The sequence below is a fragment of the Petromyzon marinus genome, chromosome 7 (genome assembly GCF_048934315.1).
Source record: "Petromyzon marinus isolate PM22_M1 ecotype Great Lakes invasive population chromosome 7, UKy_Petmar_22M1.pri1.0, whole genome shotgun sequence".
Lineage (NCBI taxonomy): Eukaryota > Metazoa > Chordata > Hyperoartia > Petromyzontiformes > Petromyzontidae > Petromyzon > Petromyzon marinus.
In genome coordinates, this window is record NC_133673.1 from 14,983,905 (window position 1) to 15,002,745 (window position 18,841).

At 47.9% G+C, this 18,841-nt stretch overlaps 1 protein-coding gene and 1 long non-coding RNA gene across 5 annotated transcripts in view; one reads left to right on the forward strand and one right to left on the reverse strand.

Annotated features, from left to right (window-relative positions):
• HSD17B12 (hydroxysteroid 17-beta dehydrogenase 12) overlaps nucleotides 1-563 on the reverse strand; it is a 34,658-nt gene extending 34,095 nt beyond the window's left edge. The window contains exon 1 of the mRNA XM_032949279.2: nucleotides 335-563. Within this exon, the coding sequence (XP_032805170.2) occupies nucleotides 335-518 (184 nt within the window). The 5' untranslated portion in view covers nucleotides 519-563. The remainder of the gene's footprint in view (nucleotides 1-334) is intronic.
• The window catches only part of LOC142924036 (uncharacterized), a 44,899-nt gene that overhangs the window by 8,438 nt on the left and 17,620 nt on the right, over nucleotides 1-18,841 (forward strand). The gene's annotated exons all lie outside the window — the stretch shown is intronic.

The window sequence follows — 18,841 nt, forward strand, 5'->3', positions numbered from 1 at the left end:
GGTAGACAATTTAATCAATGGCACTTAACAGCCACTGCAATCGAGACTGCAGAAAACTACGAACGAAACAGTACAAAACAAGCCAGACAATACAAACTAGACAGACGACACAGACGCGACAGTGAAAAGGACACTTGCAAACGACGGCACTGACGAGATGAATCAAAGGAGACCGTGGAGCCATTCCTGAGAGGGAGGTTCATTCGTTAAGGTCCACCCGGGCAAGAAAAACCCGCAGAGGCCTAACCCGGCAAGTGCCCAGCGTCCTCGACTAGCCGCCTATACCGGGCGAGAGACACCCCGGGCGGCGAGGCCGAGAGCGTCAGAAACCCACCGGCCCAGCGTCCGAACTTGGTCACGTCGACAGCCGGGCCGAGCAGGCGTCCCAGCACGTGAACTCTGAAGCCGCCCAGGATGGTTATGGCGAGCTTGAGGAAACAGTAGGCGAAGGCGGCCACGCCAAAGTAAAAGAAGAACGGGGTCAGGTACTCCAGGTACTCGCAGTCCGTGAACGCCATGGCCGTTTCCGTCACGCGATTTGATTTCCCAGTGCAGGTGCGCGACGCGACGCCCCGCTCGCGCGTCCCCTTCTGCTGCCATTGGTCGCCGAGAGGGGGGGTGACGCGCGAGGGGTCGTACGGGCCACGTCGACCAATGGGAACGCGCGGAGTGGCTCGCGCTGCTTGCGCGCGCTGGGAAATATAAAAGGGGCGCGCCCCGGTTGAGGGTTTTCCCGCCAAAAAGGGACGAGGAGGGGGGGGGGGGTGAAATGAGGGGGTGGGGGGCACCAAAAATAAATGTTTACGTTAAAAATCCCTTACGATTTAACGCGCATTTACAGCTTACTCGTGGACGTGCTATAATTAAAATACGTAAATGCAACATAGCTGCCAACCTTTCTTTATGGTTCGGAGCGAAGTTCATCCTCACACTCGATGTTTAAACAACAACTGTTTACCTCACAACAGCTCTGACAACAACAACAAACAGCATTGGAAAATTGCTCGCTCACGATTGCAACATTTTATATTTAAAATTATGAAAGCAAGTTATTTTTATGTGCCCGTGTTGCTCAATCTTTGGCACATGCCCGACCTAAGAAGATTTGTTCAAAGTGTTTCATTTACTCTGGGATGCCGCTACACTTGACTGTGTGTGGTTATGATTAAAAATAACCGGGTAACTGGTCACATTTTGTGGATTTTTGTAATGAGAGCAAAGCCAACGGCGATTTTTCTTTTTTTACGAGATTGTAGGGTGATTAGTTTTTATTTCTGACTCAGCAGTAAGCAACGTTGGCCCAAAGTCGCTTACTGGGACAATGTCAAAGACTTTGTGACGTCCAACCAAATGATAACAACTCAAAGTTCAATCTCGCCTCACTGTATACGATAATCGCGTTTCCCGATGTTTATTTTTACGTGTGCGTGTGTGTGCGCCTGTGCATGGTGTGTGTATATATACATATAAACTATAGCGTTTGGAACACCGTAAGCAGTTGTTTATTAAACTACACACCTCCACGTGGTGTTCACGTCTCAAGATTCCCATTTCCCGTATCTCAGGGGTCAGCAAAACGTGCGGCTCCTTAAGGGCTACTTCTTGACGTTATTTATTAAGGGGCCGTCCATAAATGACGTCACGCACCTAGGGGGGTGGGGGGTCAGACATTTGTGACGATGTGTGACAAGGGGGGGGTTGAGAAATGTGACGTCACATCAAAATCCGCAAGTTTAAATAAATATAGACAACACGTTCTACTTAATTAAATAGACTTTTTAATAAATGTTTTCTCCTACAACATCGCAGTGCAACGCCACATTAAATACGCACTACAAAGACAATAGTTTAAAGCGATTTGAAGCATGTTTTATATATTTTTGGGGGGGGAGGGGGGGGCAGAGCTTTGTGACGTCATATCTGAGGGGGGGGGGTCTGACTTTTTGTAACGCCGTGTGACGAAGGGGGGGTCAAAAATCGTCCAAAATCGCGTGACGTCATTTATGGACGACCCCGAAAGGCAATCCGGGTCTCGTGCATCGCGGCATCGCGAAATATTGAGCGTTTTTTGTTGTTTGTTGACCTAATTCGATTTCTTTTTTTATGTATTCTTTATTAGTTTGGTTGGCAAATCCTAACCTATCCGATATGGCCCTTTCCTATTCAAGTTGGTCATCTCGACCTTCATTCTCAAAGTTGAGAGGCAGTGCCTTCCTTCTCCTACGTGTGGGATGTTTCCCAAACATCTTTCCCCCAGAAGGCCGGCGACTCTGACGATCTTTCTCAATCCAGTTGTTTTCGCCTCTTCTGAATTGTTCCAATTTGATCATTCGCTGCTCCCTTTGAACCCACTCGAGAACTTCCTGCTCGCTCGCTCGCTCTCTCTTTCCGAGCCACCGATGTCTCTCCATTCGATGCCGCCACCGGCATAATTGTAACCAAACCTCCCCGTGAAACGTGCAGACCTTGGGGCCCATGTTGGCCTGTGCTTGGAACCGTTGGGCCGACGCCGTGAAATGTTGCCTGGGATTTCCACATTTCGAATGTCCTCCTCTCTCATTTATCCACATCCGTGCTAAATACGGTACAAAGCCGCACGGCCTCGTGGTGTCTTTTCGAATTTCTCCTTTGCAATTCCCTACTCATCCCTCTGAATCAGTAAATCACTTTTTGGACATTTGAAGCAATTGGCGGGACCCCGGGGTGCCATCACTGCCCCGGGGTGGGAAAAACCGCGTAGCGACACGAGTCTTGCTGCCTTACCGACAAAACAACTAGCGTCAATCGATTGGCCTCGTCGAGAGCTACTCGGGGACACTAAGTTTCGTAAAAAGTTGAAAAATTACACAAACACGTTAAATTCACTGCCTGCGGGCGGCGGCGGGGCTCGCCTTGGCAAGGAAGCCGAGGATGGACGACGGCTGACCGGAGGGCGGCGGACGCCCCCCGGGGCTCGCGTTTGGCCGGTGGGGTGGCGCCCATCGTGTTGATCGCCGCCTGCTGCTGGCGCTTGTTGGCGCGGCGAGTCTGGGCGGGCGGCGCGTTGCTGTCGGGATCACGTAGTGGGGCGGACTGAAAAATAATAATTATTGACCTGATTTTTGCGGGACCCGGGGTCCCGCCATATGATTCATTTGACCGATTTGGTCTAAATTAGCCGTAACTTTTTGGGCACTCCGACCGGCCCTGCTGTGAAGGTTTTCTGGCTTGTGCGACATGTTTGGCACTGTGCTCTGGGATGTGGATCATTAATGGGCTTATCTTTGTCCTGTCGTCACTGTTTTTGTCGGTTCCACCTTTTGTTTTGGTGCCGTATCTTTACCTGTTTATTGAGGTTTAGTTTCTGAGGGTTTTTCATTTGCTTGGAAGTAGCTATGTATAGGATTTGGCCCTCATACATATGTAACGTACTGTGAAAGCATTGTGGGGTGCAATTTGCATTAATTACATTATATAAAATTAAATTAAAATTATTCTAAGAAGGGTCATTGCCCGAGCGTATGTATGTTGAACTTCTTTCACACTGTACGTAGCCAAACGTGCTGAAACGTCGTCACCTATTACGTACCCTTTCTTTTGAAGACAGTGTTGTAGATGAACGTGTTTAGTTTGTTGTGGTTATTACAATTGTGTAAACAGGACTTATTCCAATACTGATGTTTGCAAAGTAAACCGATACAGATATATAATTGCATCACTGAAGCTTTTATGTAATTGATGACTTAAAACTAACGAGCACGCATCAGTGCTGATTGTACATTTGGCAAGCTCAATGTACAGCGTGAAAATTATCGTGTGTTACAAAATAACTCGTTCGAGCATTAAACAATTACTCATCGTTTTCGTATGGCTGATGTTGCAGCAGTGCGGCGGTTGAGCAAGAGTCAGTGCCGGATGATCCTCGTAGCACAAGCAGCTACATATGTAGTAGTAGTAGTAGCTACACGTGTAGTAATAGTAGCTACACTTGTAGTAGTAGCTACATATGTAGTAGTAGTAGCTACACATGTAGTAATAGTAGCTACACTTGTAGTAGTAGTAGCTACACATGTAGTAGTAGTAGCTACACATGTAGTAGTAGCTATACGTGTAGTAGTAGCTACACATGTAGTAGTAGTAGCTACACATGTAGTAGTAGCTACACATGTAGTAGTAGCTACACATGTAGTAATAGTAGCTACACTTGTAGTAGTAGTAGCTACACATGTAGTAGTAGCTACACATGTAGTAGTAGCTACACGTGTAGTAATAGTAGCTACACGTGTAGTAGTAGTTACACATGTAGTAATAGTAGCTACACTTGTAGTAGTAGCTACACATGTAGTAGTAGTAGTAGCTACACTTGTAGTAGTAGTAGCTACACATGTAGTAGTAGCTACACATGTAGTAGTAGTAGCTACACATGTAGTAGTAGTAGCTACACATGTAGTAGTAGCTACACATGTAGTAGTAGCTACACTTGTAGTAGTAGTAGCTACACGTGTAGTAGTAGCTACACATGTAGTAGTAGCTACACTTGTAGTAGTAGTAGCTACACATGTAGTAGTAGTAGTAGCTACACATGTAGTAGTAGCTACACATGTAGTAGTAGCTACACTTGTAGTAGTAGCTACACTTGTAGTAGTAGTAGTAGCTATACATGTAGTAGTAGTAGCTACACATGTAGTAGTAGCTACACATGTAGTAGTAGTAGCTACACGTGTAGTAATAGTAGCTACACTTGTAGTAGTAGCTACACATGTAGTAGTAGTAGCTATACATGTAGTAGTAGCTACACATGTAGTAGTAGTAGCTATACGTGTAGTAGTAGTGGCTACACTTGTAGTAGTAGTAGCTATACGTGTAGTAGTAGTAGCTACATATGTAGTAGTAGTAGCTACACATGTAGTAGTAGCTACACATGTAGTAGTAGTAGCTACACATGTAGTAGTAGTAGCTATACGTGTAGTAGTAGTAGCTACACATGTAGTAGTAGCTATACGTGTAGTAGTAGTTACACATGTAGTAATAGTAGCTACACTAGTAGTAGTAGCTACACGTGTAGTAATAGTAGCTACACTTGTAGTAGTAGTAGCTACACATGTAGTAGTAGCTGCACATGTAGTAGTAGTAGCTACACGTGTAGTAGTAGCTACACATGTAGTAGTAGTAGTAGTAGCTACACATGTAGTAGTAGTAGCTACACATGTAGTAGTAGTAGCTACACGTGTAGTAATAGTAGCTACACTTGTAGTAGTAGTAGCTACACATGTAGTAGTAGCTATACGTGTAGTAGTAGTAGCTACACATGTAGTAGTAGCTACACATGTAGTAGTAGTAGCTACACTTGTAGTAGTAGCTACACATGTAGTAGTAGCTACACATGTAGTAGTAGTAGCTACACATGTAGTAGTAGTAGCTACACTTGTAGTAGTAGTAGCTACACATGTAGTAGTAGTAGTAGCTACACGTGTAGTAGTAGCTACACATGTAGTAGTAGCTACACATGTAGTAGTAGTAGCTACACATGTAGTAGTAGTAGCTACACGTGTAGTAATAGTAGCTACACTTGTAGTAGTAGTAGCTACACATGTAGTTGTAGCTATACGTGTAGTAGTAGTAGCTACACATGTAGTAGTAGTAGTAGCTACACATGTAGTAGTAGTAGCTACACATGTAGTAGTAGTAGCTACACATGTAGTAGTAGCTACACATGTAGTAGTAGTAGCTACACATGTAGTAGTAGTAGCTACACATGTAGTAGTTGTAGCTACACATGTAGTAGTAGTAGTAGCTACACATGTAGTACACATGTAGTACTACTACTACATGTGTAGCTACACATGTAGTAGTAGCTACACATGTAGTAGTAGTAGCTACACATGTAGTAGTAGTAGCTACACATGTAGTAGTAGCTACACATGTAGTAGTAGTAGTAGCTACACATGTAGTAGTAGCTACACATGTAGTAGTAGCTACACATGTAGTAGTAGCTACACATGTAGAGTAGCTACACATGTAGAGTAGCTACACATGTAGAGTAGCTACACATGTAGTAGTAGTAGTAGCTACGTTCCCCGCACTTTCAAGGGCCCCGCGCTAAATGCTTTCAAGCTGTCAATTCCGGTTCAGTGATTCTGCACTCGCTCCATTGCTATAGCACTATACTGCCTTCAACTTTTATGAACGACTGGGTGTTTAAGGTTAGCGATTTTTGTCGTATTATCTGGCTGTATAGTAAATGAAAAAGTACAATTTACTTTACTATGCGAGTTAAAAATTGGTGCTTTAATATTTATGTGTTTTAACAAAAAAAATAGGGCCCCTTTATAACATATGCTACAGGCCCCGCACTAGATTGATCCGGCACTGGCAAGAGTGCGTCTCTGTCAAGATGCCTCCTCCTCCTCCGTATTTCGTGAATCGAGCATCGAGTCGTCTGCACGCTTCGTGGTTCTGTTGTGGGTGACCGGAGTCGCGCTCCGGAGGGTTTCCGCTTGCCCGTCAGGTATTTACGTCTGCCATAAGATTCGTGGAAGTTTACAGTCGGGAAGGAGGGGTTGTCCGTGTTGAGTTTTTCGCGAGCTCTTTGAAACTATGGCAATGATTGCAATGTAGTTTATTTATCCACGAAATTCTCACAGTCTCACGATCTATTCAGAAGGGTCCTACATTGGCACATTTGAACAATTCAAATTTTATTTAAGGGGTGCTTTGATTTGCGTGATAAAAAAGTGGAGTACTGTACCTGGATAACCCACATCACAATTGTGAGGCGGGTAACACTCAATAGCCTACACAGACGGGTTCATGAACCCCTACTGCCACTCCCTAGCCACCTCTCAGCCCAGAGACGTTTGGGAGTTCCACAAATCTACACGATCCACCAACCCTTGCCTCCAAAGCCCCGGTCGCGTAACGAGCTTGGGGGCAGGGGGTGCCATCCCTGATGGCCCAAGCCACGAATTGGAGCCCCCTTGACAACCACCATGAGATTTGTTTCTAAAGACGGAGCGCCCCTACAGCGTTAAACGTTCGAGACCGTGAACGTAACGATGTGGGTAAGGCAAGGTGCGACCGTGCGAGAGACGGATCAAATGTCGGGGCCCCGCCTGACCTGATTGCCGCACCTCCAGAGCCGATAGCGTCGCGACTACGCCAATGCCGAGCCCAGTAAACACGGAACGTTGGACCAACGTTACACGTTTTACTGGAAGGTGACTGGTGTGTGTGTGTGTCAACCATTACTGCGGGAGTTCAAAGGGAGTTGCGAGGTCGAGGCGGGGTGGTGAGGGTTCGAGGGATCGGTGGGGGTGCTCAGAGAGATGGAGGCGAGGGTTCTGAGTTGAGGCAAGCAGCGTGGGGGATTGCTGGAGGGGAGCAGCAAGGAGAGAGGAGAGAGCGTGGAGGGCTGCGACTCGCGCGCCATGAGAGGTTGTGTCGCCGTGTAGCGGGAGAGGCTTTTGCATTCATACACATTAAAACGCGTCACTCCGTCAAATAATGGCACACGCGCGCATAAAACGTATTAATTAAAATCGTACGCGGCGTGTTGTTGTTGTGGTTGTTAAATGGGTCTGCACTGTTGAGAGGGCATTCACGGGATTTGGAGTGGAGGAGGAGGGGTGGTGGCTGCTGTGATTAGGAAAAAAGCCTCGATTCACAAAAAAAAAACCCTCTCCTATGCTCCCATTCACACGTCCATTACACACGGCAGCAGCATCATCATCATCACTGAGATCTTCCTCGTCACGAGAATAATACAGGCGATACAGATCACAACTCCAGCTGTTTGCATTTTTGCTTTAAGTTATAGATATATTGCGCACGTAAAGATTGCAGTGTTTGCACATGACGGCGTATTTAAGAGGAACAATGTGATCCATGTGGTTGTATGATAACGCAGTGCATACTATCGCTTCCAATGCAGTACTTTTGCGTCGACTGTCACGCGGTGGAACAATGTATGCACATTTATGCTTCGTCGATAACGGGCAACACGAGAGGACGGCATTTGCAGGGATAACTGTGGACGTTGTGGAGGTGAAAGCAAAACAAATGCAGCAAAACATATCTCATTATATATTTGTTTTAACACAATCCTCGAGTCCACGGCAACATTTTAAATTGACCACATCGCCTCCGAGACATACCGAGGTATTTCGAATCACGCGAGTCTCAAAGGGAATTTCCAGTTGGTTAAATAAAGAACATTGATTAATTTCTGTTATGTCTGTACGTGTATGAACGCATGCATTTTAATTAATTTATTTTTCTGGCCAATTCCACGAATGAGTATTTTTGGCTTCGCCTGGGAGGACCCTTGAGACATCGGCACTGCCACCTCCAGCACCGGCCCTGTATGCTCAGTCACCCAGCCAGGTACTCGCATGGCTCTACCTCAGCTGAGTTTCTAAGCTCCGACGAGATGCGTAATTTGTCTCCTCTGGCCTGTGCAGGACCAGTGTCCTCGTCTTTGTTGTCGTCATCATCATCACGATCCTTGGGCGGATAGCCCGTAGGAGGTGTCCACTGCACATTTCGTCACTTGTTTCCACTTTCCTCTGCCTTGCGCCAATATTCTGGCATCAGTCTCTCATGTCGTCGTCAGACCGTTATCTGTTAGGTCTTCCTCTCCTTCCGGCCCCTTCCAAACAGGTCGTCTTCTTCTATGCACAAACTTTGTTTTTATTCCTTCTACGTTGGTCACCCGTTGGGTCCAGTTTAGATGCACTGTCCTGAGGTGTCGGGCAAAGGAAGGCAGCGATGGCTCCTTGTGTTGCCATTAACGACCGCTGGCCATTGATGACCCATTGGCCTTCTTGATCTCAATGAGAGACTGACGCCATGAGGAAGTTGGAGGACACGAGCCGTAGGAAAGGTCGGAAATCGAGATCGTAGTCGGGGGGGTGGGGGGGAAGCGGTGGGATCTTAAAGTCTGGACTTGACCACGAAGGAAGGAAATCCATCTGAGTATGTATGTTGAACTTCTTTCGCACCGTACGTACTAACCGTGCTCATCGGAGGTGCGGGGGGAGGATAACAGTGACGACGAGAGAGGAGATGTCGGATCTTATAAATGCTACATGCCCCCCCACCCCCCACACACAAAATAAAAAAAACGCCACGAGGCCAGCAACAAACAGTACCTACCGAAGTTGTAAGTTGATGTCCTTCCCCTGCATACATGCGTTATAGATAATAACGAATTCAATTTATTGAAATGAGCAGAAAGGTAACGATGTCGGCTTCAAGAGGCGGTGGGAGGAAGGGGCAGGAGGAGAGATGCGTTGTTGAACTTGTGTTGAACTTCAGACGTCTTTCGCACCGTACGCAGCCAACCGTGCTAATCGGAGGTGACCTACAGTGCATATGCTTAGATCAACATGATGCACGTCCATTACGTTGACGTAAGAATGGACACACATTATGTGAGGTTGACTAACTGTGAAGAACCCTAGCAATAACAGCACATTCTCAGATTAACGCGATCCATTGTAACTTACATGACTACATTAAGCCCTCCACCTCTCTCGTGTTCCAACCTGATAGGCCCACAAGCGATGGCACCATCTTTACTTCACGATTGAAGGCCGACAAGGGAAGACTTCTTCACAATTCTGGCTGTCGCCTGATGAAGTTGGCTGCTGTTGTTGCTGTTGTTGTCACCAGCGAAGCATCGTACCAGAATTGTAAACGTTGTGGGTTTACTCTCCAACACACAACCTGGCGTGCTGTACTCGTAACTGATCGCCACGTTTATCGTTTACGTGACAAACCTTACTGATTGGCTGTGTCGGGTGGTGGCGGGTTTAACGACCCATTCATATTAACGCGATCTAACTCACCCCCCTCCCACCCCGAAAATAACCCCAAAGCAAACCCTTTATTAAGGACCTACAGTATGTGGTGTGCCGTGGTGCTGTTGAGGCCGGAATGTATTGAGACGAATCATCGGTCAGCCTGGTGGTAAATCCGAGGCCTCAACGTGGGTGCTGCAGCTCAGCAGAGAAAGGCCTCCCTCCCTCTCCACTGATCACACGTTTGTTGCCGATGCTTCCCTGAGTCTGGAGCGGAGGATATGAGCATTGGAGAGAAGTGGAGCGTGGTGGCAGCAGAGAGGCTGGGTAAATACCATTCATACGTATACTGTCGAGCTAATTGTAAATTATATACTGTGCAGTATATATATACCCTATATGGGTGGAGCGCTAACGTTGTGGGTTAGCGCGCCGTGCCATCAACTCGGCAACTTGAGTGCCTTTACCAGCCACGGCGAACGTCAGTGGCGAGTGATATCTGAACCGATCCTTGCCCCCACCCACCGCCCCAATTCCTCCGTTCCCAGCCCGCACTGACCACCGTGGTGAAGTATGGTCAACCAACCCTCGTGACGCGTACACAAGCAGAGGCCTTTATCCGGCAATGGATTGAGAATGGTGCAGCGGGTTACGAATGGTTAATAACGGAAACTACAGCAAGGAATAGCAGCAGCTCTTGTTTATTTTCCATCACCTTACAGGTACAAACTTTGATGCTAGTTCAGGATCTATAACAGATCAACCCGAATTTCTCATCAACGTTGTGAAAGATACGACGGGAAGCGGTGGCCCAGTAACTAGCGCACTGCACGATGCTGCGGACCCAATCCACTTGAGGTTTGATTTCCGGTCTCTGCAGATATCAGTTTCAAGTTTCATTCATTAGGTATAGCCCTGTGAGCCATGCGGCTCTTAAGTCGGGTGCAACCGCAACAAACAAAATATTAATCTACATTGCAGAAAACTATTACACCACAACCAGAGCAAAATTAAGCTACAAAAACAATGTAACAACAGTAATCATATGAACTGTGATTTTGAATTTAACAATAAACGATACACATAACACGTACGACAAAACCTGCAGCCATAGCTGGCAGCACGACACTCCCAGTGTATGATGTGTGAGTGAGTCAGCAGCAGTGTGAGTGAGTGTATGATGTGCGAGTCAGCGTATGATGTGCGAGTCAACGTATGATATGCGAGTCAGTATTAGGTTGAGTGAGTGTATGATGTGTGAGTCAGCGCACGATGTGAGTGAACCTGTGTATGATGAGTGAATGGGTCAGTGGTTGTGCGAGTGTATGATGTGTGAGTGAGTAAGCGCATGATGAGCGAGTCAGTGCATGGTGTGTGAGTGAGTCAGTGCATGGTGTGAGTGAGTCAGTGTATGATGTGTGAGCGAGTCAGTGCATGGTGTGAGTGAGTCAGTGTATGGTGTGAGTGAGTCAGTGTATGATGTGTGAGTGAGTCAGTGCATGGTGTGAGTGAGTCAGTGTATGATGTGTGAGTCAGTGTATGATGTGTGAGTGAGTCAGTGCATGGTGTGAGTGAGTCATTGTATGATGTGTGAATGAGTTAGTGTATGATGTGTGAGCGAGTCAGTGCATGGTGTGTGAGTGAGTCAGTGCATGGTGTGAGTGAGTCAGTGTATGGTGTGAGTGAGTCAGTGTATGATGTGTGAGTGAGTCAGTGCATGGTGTGAGTGAGTCAGTGTATGATGTGTGAGTGAGTCAGTGTATCATGTGTGAGTGAGTCAGTGTATGATCTTCTTTGGTTCTTTCGTGACTTTACCGAAAGAACCAAAGAAGATGAATCATTGCAGTCACGAAAGCTTTAAATCAGTGTATGATGTGTGAGTCAGTGTATGATGTGTAAGTGAGTCAGTGCATGGTGTGTGAGTGAGTCAGTGCATGGTGCGAGTGAGTCAGTGTATGGTGTGAGTGAGTCAGTGTATGATGTGTGAGTGAGTCAGTGCATGGTGTGAGTGAGTCAGTGTATGATGTGTGAGTCAGTGTATGATGTGTGAGTGAGTCAGTATATGATGTGTGAGTGAGTCAGTGTATGATGTGTGAGTGAGTCAGTGTATGATGTGTGAGTGAGTCAGTGTATGATGTGTGAGTGAGTCAGTGCATGATGTGTGAGTGAGTCAGTGCATGGTGTGAGTGAGTCAGTGTATGATGTGTGAGTGAGTCAGTGTATGATGTGTGAGTGAGTCAGTGCATGATGTGTGAGTGAGTCAGTGTATGATGTGTGTGTGAGTGAGTCAGTGTATGATGTGTGAGTGAGTCAGTGCATAATGTGTGAGTGAGTGCATGGTGTGAGTGAGTCAGTGTATGATGTGTGAGTGAGTCAGTGTATGATGTGGGTGAGTCAGTGTATGATGTGTGAGTGAGTCAGTGCATTGTGTGAGTGAGTCAGTGTATGATGTGTGAGTGAGTCAGTGCATGATGTGTGAGTGAGTCAGTGTATGATGTGTGAGTGAGTCAGTGCATTGTGTGAGTGAGTCAGTGTATGATGTGTGAGTGAGTCAGTGCATGATGTGTGAGTGAGTCAGTGTATGATGTGTGAGTGAGTCAGTGCATGATGTGTGAGTGAGTCAGTGTATGATGTGTGAGTGAGTCAGTGCATTGTGTGAGTGAGTCAGTGTATGATGTGTGAGTGAGTCAGTGTCGGCTCCCTCTGCTCGTGCCGTCGCCCCCCCCCCCCCCCCCCCCGGCTCCGTCGGTGACGGAGTGAGATCTGAATCGGTCCTGCCAGGGCTTTCACCTTCACTAAGCCTGCTTTGATCAGCCTGGTGAAGTATGGTCAAACAGCCCCCACGAGCGGCACGGTGTGGGGAGGAGGCCTTCGACCAGCAGTGGATATGACGAAGGAACGTCCATCGATATGATACAAGATGTGATGATACAGGATGTGATGATACAATATATGATGATACAGGATGTGATGATACAAGATGTGATGATACAAGATGTGATGATACAGGATGTGATGATACAAGATGTGATGATACAAGATGTGATGATACAAGATGTGATGATACAGGATGTGATGATACAGGATGTGATGATACAAGATGTGATGATACAGGATGTGATGATACAAGTGATGATACAAGATGTGATGATACAAGGTGTGATGATACAGGATGTGATGATACAGGATGTGATGATACAAGATGTGATGATACAAGATGTGATGATACAAGATGTGATGATACAGGTGATGATACAAGATGTGATGATACAGGTGATGATACAAGATATGGTCTTATACTGCCAGTTGTCTGGTTAAGGGAATGAGGGGCAGGCCACGTTGCGAGAAGAGGGGATGACGAAATCACACTCGAGTGCAACAGGCGTTAGGTGCATTCTTGTTACATCTCTGGCTTGGGGAAGCCTTCATTCAGCAGTGGATACGATCGCGTGGCCAGGGGTCGGCAACCCGCGGCTCCGGAGTAGCATGCGGCTCTTTAAAGGACTGCTTCCTGGCGTTATTTGTCCAGGACCACCGTCTTGTACTCGCATGCATTGCAGCTCTTGAACTATTGAGGAATGGTTTTTATCCGAATTCGGAAGAAAAAAACGGCTGTTCTTGTTATTTTGATGGCTAATGATGACAAAGCGAAAGCAGTTGTCACGAATATCAAAAATAACAAAGGACACATTTACACACACCATGATCATTCACGCACTCTCATCCTCATGGGACATGTTCTCTCCGCTTCTGGATGTAGGCCTTCCTCCACAATGTCGCCTCAATCCAACTCCACCCCTGCACGAGAACCCACCTCACGGTGTCTCATGGTATACAGGCAGAGACAAAGATCCCCCGTATAGCCTTTACAGACTATAGGGGCAAGTGCTGTTAGCGAGCACCTATGAAGGCCGAGACGGCAACGACGGGTTGGGTGGCCAGCACCACTGCCGGCCGCCTTTGTCTCCCCGGTGGCGATGCTTACTACACACCGCACCAGGTACTCATTGATCGGATATCACAAGCCCCTGATGTTATCCGTGGCCGGGAATCGAACTCAGGTGGGCCGAGGTTGTAGCCCAGTGCGATAACTACTGCACCACCGCTCCCCACAACACACGCAAAAGACAAATACATGACAACAGCCCATATTTGCCACAAAGTGGCGGGGACGTCACAACAGTGCTTGTGCTAGGCTAGGTGCACCGTGAGACCACGTGGAATGTCGAAGGCTCAGCTGCCGACAGGAGGTCGCGGGACAGACCCAGGTGCCGTCGGTCGACTAACTGTGACCACTGGCAGATGCGCCACCTGTGCTCCCCACTGTGCCAACACGCTGCGTTTTACACCGCCCGGCGCTCCGCGCGTTGTTGTGAGCGTCGCTCCGTCTGCACCCACGCAGTTGTTGGATGGCGACTCCCTCCAACTTCCCTTCGCGATCAATCGAGCACCCGCACACAAATCCGATTCCATCGCTCTGTCTCCGCGGAGGACGAGCCCTGACTGCCACTCGGCAGTGAGTCTCGTCCCCGTTTCGTGAGCGGCCGTGTCCATCCCGAGCCGATGACCTCCCTACGAAAACAACCTTTCTCGACTCCCCGTCCAGCACAACCCTTCGACTCAATATCATTTCCCCTGGCCAGTCAACGCGATGTCTCTAGCTGCGCACTTATAGATATTGTCTGACCCTTTATGAACTCTAGCTCGCTGGCATCTCTATTTGTGTGCTATGAAGAAGGGCCATTGCCCGAAACGTCGCTATTGTGTTTTTGTTTGAGGCTACATTGTTATTGACGAATGTGTTGAGTTGTGTTTTTTTTTTATATGATGGTTGTTATGGATGGCACGACATACGAGGAATTACCCTCTACCACTTTGATTAGAAATGATTCGCTTTTACAATCTTGTTGGCAAAACAAGTGACTATCCCCTGTCGTCAAAGTCCATTAAGCACACACTAGTTATCACAGCCCTCTGGCGATGCTCTACTCTATGATAGCTTCCCCACGCAGTGTCGGTCAGTCGCGGGGGGGGGGTTGTTTGACCATACTTCACCGCGATGGGCAGTGCGTAACTGGTGGGGGTTTGTGGCATTTGGCTGCTGTTAATGACATTCGCCAAACTGACGTTATAGCCGCCCGTCGGCGAGAATCTAACTTGGGTAGCCCGAGTTCGTAGCGCAGTGCGCTAACCACTGCACCACCGCTCCACTCCCGTCATTGTACGTAAAGCCCTCTTGTCAATACACTGCTGGATGGAGGCGCCTCCACATCACCCACATTATTCAGATCGCAATTGGCACGCGTATACAGCTTCATCGCAACGAGATGCGAGTTTAAACCGAAAGGGTCAAAATGGACCGCCGTTATCGCTCATTCGCCGGGTAAAATTAAAAAAAAGTAGCCACCTTGAGACAGTGGGCCCTCTGGCTATCATCTGCTACACTGTCATAGTAACGTCGAATTTCCACGACCGTACCAAGCCCGTTGGTGCAGGGCGACCCTTCGGAGGCTTCTATTGGATCTAAACGATTGTGAGTGAGCGGTGCGCATCTGTTGATGTTCTGGGAAGGCAAGAAGGTGCCCGTTTGGCACAAATAACAATCGAGGCTGCGCTCACCGCCTTACAATTCGAAAAAGCAACGTTTCAGACGTTAGGCCTCCCCCCCCCCAAAAAAAAAATTATAGAAAACCGACGCGGAGGTTGATCGCTTTAAACTCACGGGGGCAAGGGGTTCAGTGGAAAAGTTTCACATTTCTTAAAGTTCCGAGCGAAACGCTCGCAGATAAACGAGCAACGCCGTCGTCACCATCGTCATCATCATCATCAGTGAACCGAGTGATTCGCCTCCAGCAGAGTGCGACGCTGAAGCCGTTAAAAAGCGAGCACGGCTCGCTCCCGGCTACCAGTAAAGTACAGTATATATACTGTTTATATTGCGCACGGATGACAGAATCATCTGTTGCGTTGTCCTGGCTACGGCGGGTTCAGAGCTACGGTCAGCGCCTGCTGGTCCTCCTCGTCGCATGGCAGTGGGTTGCTGATGAGTTCGAACGCGTGCCCTGTTCCAGGCCACTTCCCCCCCCCCCCCGACGCCCCTCTGTCAATCCACCGCTGACTTGAAGCCCCCCGTCGAGTCGCTAGCGGAGGCGGATTGACCACACGACGCTTCGCGCGACCCACGTGCTACTCGTTCTAACGCCAACGGCCCCGGGTACAGGGCTCGAACTTAGCCGGGGTTCGTAGGGCGGTGTGCCGGCAACCGCACGGCGATTTGCGCCGCCGCTCCTGTGGACTCCTGTTGTTGTTGTTGTTGCTGTTGTTGTTGTTGACCGTGGGTTTAGTTGACGATTCCCCCCAATGAATGCGAGGGACTCGTCCAGCGCGTTGAGTTCTCCGTGAGCTGTGCGTGACTTGTTGATGAACTATAACGAGCATGTATATACAGATCGATAGCACTTTGGCCTCTCGTAACTGGGCGTGGATTTCCGATGAGTCCCATTGAGTGCGAAGCCCTATGTAACACTTTGTAGTCAGGCGTGGCAGACTGTTGCTGGGCGCGGTTCGCTGAGGATCGCCAAATCGCGCGAAGCCCCGCGTATAACAGTCAACGTTTGCCATTCGCAGGCTGACAGCTTTGCGTGGCGTGCTGATGGTCCCTAATCACGGCGAACCCACCACCGTGCGGACTGTCCAGTGCACTTTTTTGACCCGGCGTTCCCTTTCGTCGTAGACAGCTCCTCGCAGAGTCTCCCACCCAGCATGTGGACCACAATGCCGAACAACAACGGGCTGGAAGCCGAAACACTTCGTGGTAGAACGATCCCTTGATTTGGGCCATCGTGTTATTTGTTTGCTGGTCGGGGTGTCGGCGTGTGGGGCTGTGCGCGGCCGTGTGTTAAACGGGGGGTGGCGGTTGTGCGGTTGTTTGCCCACTCCGCTACGAAACCGGCGACCCGAGTTCGATTCCTGCTCCCGACTATTAACAGTGACGACTTTAAACCGGTCCTGCCACCCACCCCCCCTAGGTCGACTCAGCCTTAACTGAGTACCTGGTGCGATGTGTAAAAGATGCGCACTGAGAAGGCAAAGGTGGCGGGACGTGTGATTGGCCACCCACCCCCTCGAGTGCCGTGCCGGCCTTCAAACAGCACTCGCCCGCTCGCTAACGGCGCTTGCCCCCAACAACCCGTGGAAGGCTACACGGGGAAGCTTTGTCTGCTTCGTTGGTAAAGCAACATTACAACATCATCCCCGTACTCTGAGACCAGTGCAGCAGGGCCTCTGTCCATGGTACTCAGCGCCTGCCGTCCTTCCTTGCTCACATCATCCTTGCGCTTTACGAACAAGCGCGCAAACACCCAAATGTGCACTCGTTACTATTACTTGATTTGTGATGGTCGTGGCGTGTGCAGTGTTTTTCTTTCTTTCTTCTTCTAAACTTCCAGATACATTTAAAAATTATTAAACAACCGCATCCGGCGGAGGGTTTCGCACAATCTCCCTTCCTCGCCTGACATCGAGAAGCGATCTGTTCTCTCTGGCTGCCCTGCGTGCTGTGAATAAGGGCCATTGCCCGAAACGTCGCCAATTACGTTTTTTAGTGTTTTTTTTTGTTTACGGTCACGGTGTTATTGACTAGTGTGTGTTGAGTTGTTTATTTGTTTGTTAATTGTGCTTGTGCATCACTGCTAAGGAAGCCGCAGCAGCAGCATTAGCAACATACTGGGATTCATCTCAAGCGGTGGCTCAGAAGCTCCATGCCAATGTCGAGGTCCTGGCTGCTTGCTGCTGCTGCTGGACACGACGAGAGGGCTTCAGCAGAGAGAGAGTTCGTGTCGTGTCGCTGCTCCTCCTCCTCCTGCGTTGAAGGAGCGCAGTCAATAATGGGATTGCTGTGCCGTCCGTAGCTTGAGTTGCATGACCACAGTCGCACTCCTGTGATTTGTCTTCTATGCGTCTCGTCTCTCTCTCTATGTCTATATGTCTCCGTGTATATCTCAACGAGTGAGTCGCTGCTTATCTCCATGCCTCTCCATGTGCCTCTGTGTGTCTCTGTAGGTTTACTGTGTGGGTCCATAACTTCGGCTGAATGGCCGCAGTCGCACGGTTGCGGCTCGCGTCTTTCATGTACACATCTCTACACGTACGTCTCTTGATGTGTCTCTAAGGGTCTCTAAGGTCTCTATGTATCCATCTCGATGTGTCTATAAGGGTCTCTAAGGGTCTCTATGTATCCATCTCGATGTGTCTCTAAGGGTCTCTATGTATTCATCTCGATGTGTCTCTAAGGGTCTCTGTATCCATCTCGATGTGTCTCTAATGGTCTCTGTATCATTCTCGATGTGTCTCTAATTGTATCTATTAATTCATCTCGATGTATCTCTAAAGGTCTCTATGTATCAATATCGATGTCTTTAAGGGTCTCTATGTATTCATCTCGATGTGTCTCTAATTGTATCTATTAATTCATCTCGATGTGTCTCTAAGGGTCTCTATGTATTCATCTAGATGTGTCTATAAGGGTCTCTATGTATTCATCTCGATGTGTCTCTAAGGGTCTCTATCTATTCATCTCGATGTGTCTCTAATTGTATCTATTAATTCATCTCGATGTGTCTCTAAGGGTCTCTATGTATTCATCTCGATGTGTCTCTAAGGGTCTCTATGTATCCATCTCGATGTGTCTCTCAGGGTCTCTATGTATTCATCTCGATGTGTCTCTAATTGTATATATGTATTCATCTCGATGTGTCTCTAAGGGTCTCTATGTATTCATCTCGATGCGTCTCTAAGGGTTTCTATGTATTCATCTCGATGTGTCTCTAATTGTATCTATTAATTCATCTCGATGTGTCTCTAAGGGTCTATACGTATTAATCTCGATGTGTCTCTAAGGGTCTCTATGTATTCATCTCGATGCGTCTCTAAGGGTTTCTATGTATTCATCTCGATGTGTCTCTAATTGTATCTATTAATTCATCTCGATGTGTTTCTAAGGGTCTCTATGTATTCATCTCGATGTGTCTCTAGGGGTCTCTATGGATCCATCTCGATCTGTC